At 37.9% G+C, this 11,176-nt stretch overlaps 1 protein-coding gene across 1 annotated transcript; it reads right to left on the reverse strand.

Moving 5' to 3' along the window:
* Positions 1–3,495: 3,495 nt before the first annotated feature.
* Positions 3,496–9,039, reverse strand: LOC139167271 (lymphotactin-like). Its single transcript, XM_070751719.1, has 3 exons — positions 8,904–9,039; positions 6,593–6,710; positions 3,496–4,343 (listed from the first exon to the last, which is right to left on the reverse strand). Exons 1-3 carry the CDS (start codon positions 8,971–8,973, stop codon positions 4,187–4,189), a joined length of 345 nt encoding a protein of 114 aa, XP_070607820.1. The 5' UTR covers positions 8,974–9,039; the 3' UTR covers positions 3,496–4,186.
* Between the last annotated feature and the right edge of the window lie 2,137 nt (positions 9,040–11,176).

The following is an 11,176-nucleotide window of genomic DNA, read 5'->3' on the forward strand; positions in this document are numbered from 1 at the left end:
GGGGAGCTGAATATAGAGGGCTGGGGCCCCCACAGAAAAGGCTCTACCACTGGGTCCCGCCAAACAACATTGTCTGGTTGACGGGACCTGGAGGAGGCCGACTCTGTGGGACCTGACCAGTTGCTGGGATTCATGCGGCAGAAGGCGGTCTCGGAGGTATTCTGGTCCCATGCCATGTAGGGCTTTATAGTTCATAACCAATACTTTGAATTGGGTCCAGAAACCAATTGGCAACCAATGAAGACCACGGAGTGTTGGAGAGTTATGTTAATGTCTGGGCAAGCCTAAGACTGCTCTCGCGACTGCATCTTGCACAATTTGTAGTTTCCGGACACTTTTCAAAGGTAGCCCCATGTAGAGAGTAATGCAGTAGTCGAACCTTGAGGTGATAAGGGCATGAGTGACCATGAGCAGAGACTCCCTATTTAGATAGGGCCGCAACTGAGCACCAGGCGAACCTGGGCAAACACCCCCCACACCACAGCCAAAAGATTATTACTTCTTTGATTATTGGAAGAGTGGTTAGTGTGAGAGAGGGTGGATGATAAGAAGTAAAAATAATACAAATTGCTGTTCATTAGTGTTGGGCGAACCGAACCTGCAAACTGAACCCAAACCCAAATTTTTGTGAAAGTTCGGCAAAAGTTCGGGTTTGGGTTTGGGAGAGCACCAGGAAGCGCCGCCGCCCAGCTGTCATTTTCCGGAACAGTCGGGGCACTTCCCAGCGCTCTCCCTAACCCGAACCTGAACTTTTGCCGAACTTCCATGTTTGGCATTCGGGGGACCACCAAGAAGCATCCCGGCTGTTTCTGAAGGTGACAGCTGGGCGGCGGTGCTTCCCAGAACAGCCGGGGAGCTGTCAGCCAGTCGGGAGGTGAAAAGGGAGGTGGGGAATCCCACGAATAGATTCCAGTGGCAGAGCTTTGACGTCACTGAGACGTCCTTCCTGGCCGGCTGAAACGGGGACTCCAGGAAGGACATCTCAGTGATGTCAAAGCTCCGCCTCCGCCTTTAAAAAATTCAGGCGCCGAACCCGAACCCGAACTTCGTTGGGTTCACCCAACACTACTGTTCATACCATCTTTTGCTCTCCTGACAATTTATTTGTTTAGTTGGTTTGTCAAACATGTATGAGAAAACAGGTATAAGTACAAACTTGAATACAGGAAATGGGTACAAATAAATGGGGAGCCCAGGGGTGGCAGGCACAATGGTGCACTTATCCATGTCCCCTTACAGACATTTTAGGAATGGGATGAGGTCCAGGATAGACAGTTTAAGGTTAACGTTTTTGGGTTTGAGGATGTAACAACAGTCAGGTAGTACACTCCAGGTATTGACCACTTTGTTGCTGAAGTCGTATTTTCTGCAATTGAGTTTGGAGCAGTTTGACTTGAGTTTGTATCTACTGTTTGCCCTTGTATTATTGTAGTTGAAGCTTAGGTTAGACCATAGGCAGCATCGTTCTAGGTTGTCCAAGCCCAAAATTTCAAGGTATTCTATTGTGTAGCATAAGCAGGGGTGGGCTACTGCCCGGATGGGGGGGAATGCAGTGTGGTACCGAAAATGGAGCCCAGAGCACCCAATTTGCACTAAAAGATGTTGAAAGAAAATGCAGAGCATCCTGCATAAGCCACGCCCACAGTGTGGTAGTAAAATATTTGGTAGCCCTTCACTGAGCATAAGGTATTCCATTGTGAGCAGAGGAGTGAAGTACTCTTCACGTGAAATACCTCTGGACTCACTCAATTGTATTAATGTCCGATATACAGGCAGATGAGCTATATTTGAGAATTGATCTAGCAAAGATTTTGTATGCCCTAGTTTGTAGTACAATGTTACCTGAGAAGAAGCTTCGCAAAATTAAGTTAACAACTCTTAATGGCTTTTTGGCAATGCTGTTACAGTGAGGCTTAAATCATTTGAGATGAGTACTCCTTAGTCTTTGACAAAGTGAGGGTCATCCACGAGTTCATGTCCACCCAGCTAATATTTAATGTTCTTATTTTTGTTACCAATGTGTAAGGCACATCATTTGTCGGTTAAGATTTCAAGTTGTCAATTGTTCGACCATTCTGACACATAGTCAGGTTGATTTGTAGGACTGCAATAATATCGGTGGTGTAAAATAGTTTTACGTCATCAGCAAAGAGGACGCAGCTGCTTATAATATGATTGCAAAGGTCACTTATGTAAATTAGAAAGACAGTGGGTCCTAAAATGCTGCCTTGGGGTTTGATAGGGCATTGCTTATTTTCATTACTTGTTGTCTGTTTGACAGGAACACAGCTATCCACTTCTGCAGAGATCCAGAAATGCTGTAAGAGCATAGTTTTAACAGTAGTTAGTTGTGTACCACTGAATCAAAGGCTTTGCAGAAGTCTATGTAAATTGTGTCTATTGCTTTACCCTGGTTGAGTTGTGTAATCCAAATGTTTCTGCTGTGTAGGATTTTCAGATTACAGGACTTTTTAATGTTATCGTCTGTAAAATCAATATGTAGCAGATTGTTGCAATTAGTTGTGGTACAACTAGGAAATTTATTATTTAGATTTGTATGCCGCCCCTCTCCGAAGACTCGGGGCGGCTCACAACAAGATAGAACAAATCATAAATGTGGGCATGAGCCATTACTATTGACAAAGACTGAACTGAAGAATGTGTTGAAGAGGTTGGCTTAAAGTCTTTATCATTATAGTCTTTCCAGTTAGGCCCTTTTAGGGATGGGATGCTTTTCCAGTCTTTTAAGTTTGGTGTTTATAAAATTATAGAAAGCGTAGGTGGATTTTGTGTGTAACAACTTTTCTCTTCTTTGCAGTGGTAATTGATGCCTTTATCTGATGGCATAGGGTTTTGTAGTAGCTTTTAAAGTTAGCTATTTATCCAGTTTTGGTTTAGATTTTTTTGGCCAAAGAGTTTTTAATAATAATAGCCTTTAAGTAATCAAAAATTGAGCTTAAGAAAAACCATAATTCGGGGTAGGAATAATCTATTTGTGTCTAAAGGATTTTTACTGCAGATCTTCCCATAAATTCTGCTCACTGTTAGCAACGTCATATTTTATATTAAAAATATATAGTTTTAAATGCCTATGTAATAAAAGCTTTATTGAAAGGCATGATAAATGCATGATAATACATTAATTAAATGCATAATAAAAGCATTATAAAAGTACATTAACTTTAGATGTTCTAAAATTAAGAATTAACTGAAAATACATTCATGTGAATATTTTGTATTGATATACAATATACATAGTTCTTCAATGAACCAAGATTTAAATATCCTCAATACATTGTATCTATTCAATTCTGTAATATTTATTTTAATAATAAATTGGACTATGGATAAGTAAGCTAACATTAAATATTAAATCATTAATGTAATATACAAAGGAATAACAATCCTGATTTAAGTGCCAATTGATAAGAAAGTTAACATTAAACATTGAGGAACTGAAAAAAATATCAGAAAAGAATGACAGTCACAGGCAATGACTGAATCATACATTATGGTAGACAATAAGGTAATTTGTTTGGCTCTAGCTTATTGTAAAATGAGCTTATTCAACATGGTGTGGTTAAAACAAAATATAGATTCATGTAATATTATCAGCCTATGAAATGTTCCAAGCAAAAGGAATGCACATATATGTACACGTACTGTACTTATTTCTTAACTTTTTGTTGATACTGCTTTCTTCCATTTAGCTTTTGAACACCAGCCAATGCCCAAGTCTTTTTTCTATCTGCAATCTTGATAATACCAAAAGTATTGTGATCATTGAAATGCTAAGAAATATGCAGTGATTTACTGAGGACTATTTAAAATGGTGATATGGCATAGATATTATCTTGGAAAGAATTTTGGCAATGGACACATTCATTAAGAAAGACTCACGTCATTTTCAAAGTGTGACTTTCTCATTATTTCCAAGGCTTCTTCCTATTCTGCCAAAAATGGATATTCCATCAATACCATTGCTTTCTAATTGTGGGAACCTCTCAGATTATCCAGTGATTGATTTTGTTTGCATCATAAATACAGTATAAATCACACAAGTAATTAAGTCCAAGGCCAGCACCAAAAGGTCAAAAATCAATAAGCTCTGGGTATAGCAGTGAATTTATTCCAGTGAAATTTTAATGGTTTTGAATTTTTATTTCCCGTAAGTAATTTGCAGACATTATGTAGTTGTTCTGTTGGTCCGGTTATTAGATCTGCGTGTGTTTTTTGTTCTACGATTTGTTTTACGATTTTTTTTGTCCAACTTTCTGATGGCATCATTCACCCAGGGAGCATCATGTGGCACACAGACTTTGACTCCTCTCTTGGTAATTAAACTGCAAGAAAATTAAAATCAAGTCAAAAGTATGTTGAAGTACGGTAATATTCTAAGGTCTATACCAGCACTAGATTATGATGGAAGATAATATTATTAGAAGCCAACAAGATGAAAATGTCTGATTTTAGTTTCTGCTGTTGATCATATATTCATTGTTCAGTGACTGGATATTAAATAATACACATGAGTCAACGACATCTGGTAGTATTTCACATTCATTCGATTTTTAAAACCAATTTACATCTTTGTTCTGGGTACTTCATGCTTCTATTCTATCGTGAAGGATTTACTTAAATCGTTAAAATCTTATGTGATAATAAATTTATACATCTTTAAAATGCCACAAAATAGTAACTTGATTTTACTGCAAAAATAACCAATTAAAAGAATCAAGACTTTAAATATTATTAATATCATCAGCTTTGTTCACTTAAGTCAAAAGATTTACAGTTAGTTGCTGTTATTATTATTCCAATTTTTTGTCACTGAGACCTAGTTTGCTTCCTCCTTTCACATCTGCCATATTACTACTTGCAAAATTTCCAAATTATTAGCAGTTATAAACTTTCCAACAACCTGAATTGGACTGGATAAGCATTAAAATTTAGTGCATAGTTTCACAGCTGTTTTATTACATACGAGACTAAAACAGCAATCTTGATTTTGTAATAACTACCGTGTTTCCTCTATAAGACACTGTCTTATATTTTTTTGAACCCTGAAATAAGCCCTTGGCCTTATCGCCGTGCACTCAAAAGCCCAATTCGGCTCTCAGGGAATATCTTATTTTGGGGGAACCAGGGTACCAGGGATTTGAATAATGGCTGAATTATTGTCCTGTATAAGCTTGAAATTAGCCTACCAACTTCTGTGCATATTTTTGGCTCCTACATTGATTAGACCTTTATCTTTATTATCTAGCTTCCTTTAATTCCTAAAAGTAGGAAGCAGTGAAAAGCACCAAGAGGTTTGTATAATACAGCTATGTAAACTTTCAGCCCTAAAGCCGATATATGATACCAGTTACAGATTAAAGGGTGCATAAGCAAAGATAAAGGTACACTGTACAGTATATATGTGGTTGTGTACTATAATTATAGGGAACATCATTGGCAACTGACAGAGAATTTAACTGGCTGTATTAAATATTATCAGCATGCAGCAGGCAAGTACTGAAGAACATAGTAGCTAATCTAGCTTCTTCCTTCTGAGCTCTAACAAACTTAGGTAAGCATAGCCTGTGATTAGAGATAATAACAACTGTAATTTAAAATATATCTGTGAACACCAGGTGCTTGAGACAAATAAAAAAGCTTTTAATATTCACTGTCAGCTCTTAAGTTATTAGAAGCATTTGGCTGGTCTGTCATAGAAATATCTTATAAAGGTGTATTAAAATAGTCTGGACAACTCTAGTAGCACCTTTTCTGCTACTAGGCACACATTTTGTTAAAAGGAATAAAATTTTGTAAGCTGAAGTTCACTTCATCAAACGCATAGAGTGTCATCTGATAAGAGGAGCTACAACTCACAAGCTGATGCTTTTGAATCAGAAAATATGCTACAATTGCCTCCTGATTTTTGGTACCTTAAAGTAATGGGGCTTCCTCTTACCAAGCTGTACTCAAATGTCTTTGGACATATATAGTATATTCTAAATGACTTGGTGAACTGCAGTTTTATTTTGTGTCTCCAATAAGAGAAGATGTAATGTATAGGCAATAACATGTGTTTTTCCTTGTTTTTCTCCCTCCAACCAGACAATTATTTGAGGGGGGGGGTATTAAATGACTCTTCCATCTATCAACACCTATACAATTGTAGACATATCTCAAGGTTGACTCATCCTTCCATCCTTCCATCCTTCCGAGGTGGGTAAAATGAGGACCCGGATTGTGGGGGCAATAGCCTAGCTCTGTTAAAAAAGTGCTATTGCTAACATGTTGTAAGCCGCCCTGAGTCTAAGGAGAAGGGCGGCATAAAATCGAATGAATAAATAAATAAATAAATGAATAAATGGATAGAGTATATGTGTGTGTGTGTGTGTGTGTGTGTGTGTGTGTGTGTGTGTGTGTAGATTGTTCTGAGTTCGGGTTTTGCATATACCCGTGAAAATCTACGAAAACAAATATACCAAGACCGTCATATATATATATATATATATATATATCTGTTTTGGTACCTCTTTCCATTTTTACTGGTGGAACATTCTTTTGCAGGCCTACAACTTGACGATTAGATACTTACATTACAACTTTTTTGGGATGGTGATGCACTTCATAATTTTCAAGATTTCTAATATTTATTTCTTCTGTACGGAGGTCTAGACAGGAGTTAACTGGCAGAGGTTGACTCCCGAAGGTTCCTAAAGAAAACCCCATGCAACAAAAAAATTGTAAGTATTTTTTTTTTTGGTCAAATTTTCAAAATCTTACACATGTACCACTTAATTCCTGAAGGTATTTTCATTCTTTAATTTCCTTTGCAGTAAATCACAGTGATTAATGACATGGATGACAGCATCTATGCTCAAGCTTGAACAATTGCAGCACAAATGTGACATTTCTCAATTTTACAATGTTCCAGTCAATTACATACTTAGCTAGGGAATCTCTAGAACATATATAGATTCAAAAGTTCCAATTCAATTAATTCTTCAAAGGAGGTTATTATCCTTCCTTCCTTCCTTCGTTCATTCATTCATTCATTCATTCATTCTTCCTTCTCATTTTTTTCATCCTGTCTGTTTACATAGGGATACATGCTACCATCAGATATCAAGGTTATATCTGAATGGCATCTTAGACATATGTACATACATACAGGTATAAGTATAATTTGTGTGTGTGTATATATATATATATATATATATATATATATATATATATATATATATATATATATATATATATATATATATATATATATATAAAACTAACACCCAGAGGGATTAACTGCTTACAATTACAGTGGTATGTCTCTTTTTAGTAATATATCTTAGCAGCATAGGAACATTTGTTTTCCTAAACAAAATAATGCTTATTGCATTTGCCATAATTACTATAAATAATCAATGTCATTTGGCATTAATTTGCAGGATGTTCTTTCCAAACCTCCAACAATGCAGGATGCATACTTTAATTTATTTAAAGAATAAGTACAGTGAGATCATACCCACACAACAAGTAGATTCCCATACCAATTGCCAAAAGTAAATCTGAATTAATGAAATTAGTAAATCTGAATCTGAATTACTGAAAAGTAAAATTACTGAATCAGAACTAGTGAGAGCACAATTGTAAAATACTAAAATACAGTACAAGCGTTTCTGCTATAGGAAAGATTACATTTTAAACATCCATTATAGTTTGCCTAATGCAGTGTTTCCCAACCTTGGCAACTTGGAGATATTTGGACTTCAACTCCCAGAATTCTGGCTGGGGGATTCTGGGAGTTGAAGTCCAAATATCTCCAAGTTGCCAAGGTTGGGAAACACTGGCCTAATGAATGCTTCAAAAACCTTTAAGTCAGGTTTGAGGCCTAATAAAAATGGAAATACTTTATCCCACAATCTGTAAATATCATTGTAACAGGATCAAAACCCTAGTCATACACGGACTTGTGAGGATCAAAAAGACATTCTTCTAATTCATAAGGGATTCTTTTCTTTATGAATCACAGAAATCGCTCGTGATATTTCATGAGCATGGAGGCTAAATTCCAATATGTCTTTATTTAAAGGAAGAAAGAAAAAGGAAAGATAAAGATGGCAAGCAAATAAAAAGCCATAGGCTGCCTATTCAAATGTCTTTTTTGGCATCCATTTGCAAGCAAGAAATCAAGGATCAGCTTGCAGAACGAGTGACCAAATCTACTTGACTCTCTGTGCATTCAGGCAGTTGTGTACATATATTAAAATTGGCACTACAATGTTCTACCAGGACCTAAAGCCTAATGGCAAAATCCTATATTGTATACTTTGCACACTTTAAAAGGACTGCACAGCTAATTATCAGAACTATTTGAATAGAATAGAATAGAATAGAATAGAATAGAATAGAATTTTATTGGCCAAGTGTGATTGGACACACAAGGAATTTGTCTTAGGGCATATGCTCTCAGCGTACATAAAATAAAATATACATTTGTCAAGAATCATGTGGTACAACACTTAATGATTTGGAGAATAGTCCCATGAGATCACCCCATCTTAATAGACATCAAAGACTTCAAAGGTGCAATGGAATGAACTCTTTTATACATCTATAAAATCATCTATACAAATTTTTACCTCTTAAACCAGAGGTCTTCAAACCTGGCAACTTTAAGACTTGTGGACTTCAACTCCCAGTTCTGGGAGTTGAAGTCTATAAGCCTTGAAGTTGCCAAGTTTGGGGACCCCTGTCTTAAAATGGACCAGAAATCCAAAGAGAAATTCAGATCTCGTCGAAACTGATTTTTCTTCTAGAAGAGCATGTAGTACAAATATTATCCCAGGTAGGAATAGCGATTTAGTTGCTACTCTTGAATTGAAAAGGAGGGAAAACCCAAAACATACCTCTGATAATATGGACTTTGAAGTTCGCCAGAAAAGAAATAGCTAGAATGATTGCCAAGTAAAGTCTCATGGTTGATGTTTTCCTTAGGACGATGGGAAGATGAATATTTCAAGGCTTATTTCAACACACTTATGTACTCTCTGGACATTCGGAACAACAGGTGTAATGGTAAGCATGAGAGATGGAAAATCTTTTTTAAAACCCCACCAGTTCATATTTTCAGATAGGAGGAGGAAAAAAAAATCCCCTCTTATGTTCTAGCCCCCAATCATGACCGTTTTCCTGCCACAATGTGGTTACCCTTGTAAGAATGTCGCCGTTCGTTTTATTCAGTCTAAAAGAAAGTTTTCTTTGGTCCACAGTGGAAAGCAATAGTGTGACTATGGTTTTATTACTAAGTTGTGGGTTTGCAAGGCACTGCACAAATCAGGAAATCAAACTACTACACCTGAGTATAGTAATCTAAATTTGGTATCTAGTTACAGAGATAAAAACACAGGCATTATTTTCTCAGGAACCTTCAGTGAATAAAACATTACCAGTATGAATTTAAAATATATGTGTGTTATGACCTATAAAGCCCTTCATGGCATCGGACCAGAATATCTCTGGGACCGCCTTCTGCCTCACAAATCCCAGCGACCAGTTAGGTCTCTCAGAGTGGGCTTTCTCTGGGTCCCGTCGACTAAACAATGTCGTCTGGCAGGACCCAGGGGAAGAGCCTTCTCTGTGGCAGCCCTGACTCTCTGGAACCAACTCCCCCTCAGATATCAGAGTTGCCCCCACCCTCCTTGCCTTTCGCAAGCTCCTTAAAACCCACCTCTGTCGTCAGGCATAGGGGAATTGAAATTTTCCCTTTCCCCTAGGCTTATAGAATTTATACATGGTATGTTTGTATGTATGAGTGGTTCTTTAAATTGGGGGTTTTAAGATTATTTTTAATATTAGATTTGTTTACATTGTCTTTTTTATTGTTGTTAGCCGCCCCGAGTTTTCGGAGAGGGGCGGCATACAAATCTAATAAATAAAATAAATAAAATAAATCTCTATATGTGGTTATCTTTTCAAAATATAATATGCTAAATTATAGATAAATTACATTTCTTCACCATGCGCTCTGTGCATGCACTCGGGCTAGCATGAGATTCTCTGCTGCACATTGGGTGATTTTCATCTTTTCTTTACTTCTACGCATGCAGTAATGGGCAGCTAAAATTTTTACTGCCACACTGTAGGTATGGCTTATTTTGTGGGTGTGGCTTAATGGTCATGTGACTGAGTAGGAGTGGTTTGCCGGCCATGTGACCAGGTGGACAACTACAATAAACAATGTACAAATCCAATACAGTACTTAAAAAAACAATTAAAAACCCTTCATATGTTTTAGTCTCCAGTCCTCTAATCATCCTGGAAGCTCTTCTCTGCACTTTTTCTAGAGTCTCAACATCTGTGGTGACCAAAAGTTGTTGCAGTATTCTAGCTGTGTTCTTACTAAGGCTTTATAGAGTGGTATTAGTACCTCAGTTGTGCAAAAGCTGTCCTGCTCACAGCTCTCACCTGCACTCCAAGCAAGAATTTAGAGCAGTGATTGTGAACCTTTTTCCCCCTCAGGTGCCAAAAGAGTGTGTATGCATGCTATAGTGCACATGCAAGTGCCTATTCCCATAATTCAATGCCTGAGGAGGACAAAAACAACTTTCCCGCTCCCTGGAGGCCCTCTGGAGGCCAAAAATGGCCTGTTTCCCAACTTCTGGTGGGCCCAATAGGCTTCTGTTTCACTCTCCCCAGGTTCCAAAGGCTTCCCTGGAGTCAGGAGAGGGTAAGAACGCCCTACCCTACCCTCTGGAAGCTCTCTCGAAGCCAAAAATGCCCTCCCAGAGCTTCTGTGTGAGCAAAAAATCAGCTGGCCAGCACACACGGGCATCTTGGAGCTGAGCTAGGGCAACAGCTCGCGTGCCAGCAGATATGGCTCTGTGTGCCACCTGTTATGTTTGCAAGTTCTAAAACATAATGTGATTGCTGATTGGATTAGGCGCAACCAATAAGAAGCCTCGCAGATGCGACCAATGAGAAGCCTCAGTGCAAAGCCTGAAACATTGTCACCAATCCCCTGCGCTGGTAACAAAAGTATAAAAGGTGCGGCTTCGGCTGCTTTTTCTCAAAGTCACTACCTGCCAGCGCGCTGGTCACTTTTAATGTTCCTGATTGCTAAATAAAGAGCTGTTAACCCTTTCCTCGGCCACCAGCCTCTGATTTTACACCACCCATGCCA

Source organism: Erythrolamprus reginae, chromosome 4, assembly GCF_031021105.1.
Source record: "Erythrolamprus reginae isolate rEryReg1 chromosome 4, rEryReg1.hap1, whole genome shotgun sequence".
In the NCBI taxonomy this organism is placed as follows: Eukaryota; Metazoa; Chordata; class Lepidosauria; order Squamata; family Dipsadidae; genus Erythrolamprus; species Erythrolamprus reginae.

What these genes read in the sequence shown, in the direction of transcription:
- LOC139167271 (XM_070751719.1), bottom strand. Translation starts at nt 8,973, where the DNA reads ATGAGACTTTACTTGGCAATCATTCTAGCTATTTCTTTTCTGGCGAAC. An exon ending in CAAAGTCCATATTATCAGAG is followed by an intron (nt 6,711 to 8,903) that starts GTATGTTTTGGG and finishes GGTTTTCTTTAG; the next exon opens with GAACCTTCGGGAGTCAACCT. An exon ending in CATCCCAAAAAAGTTGTAAT is followed by an intron (nt 4,344 to 6,592) that starts GTAAGTATCTAA and finishes ATTTTCTTGCAG; the next exon opens with TTTAATTACCAAGAGAGGAG.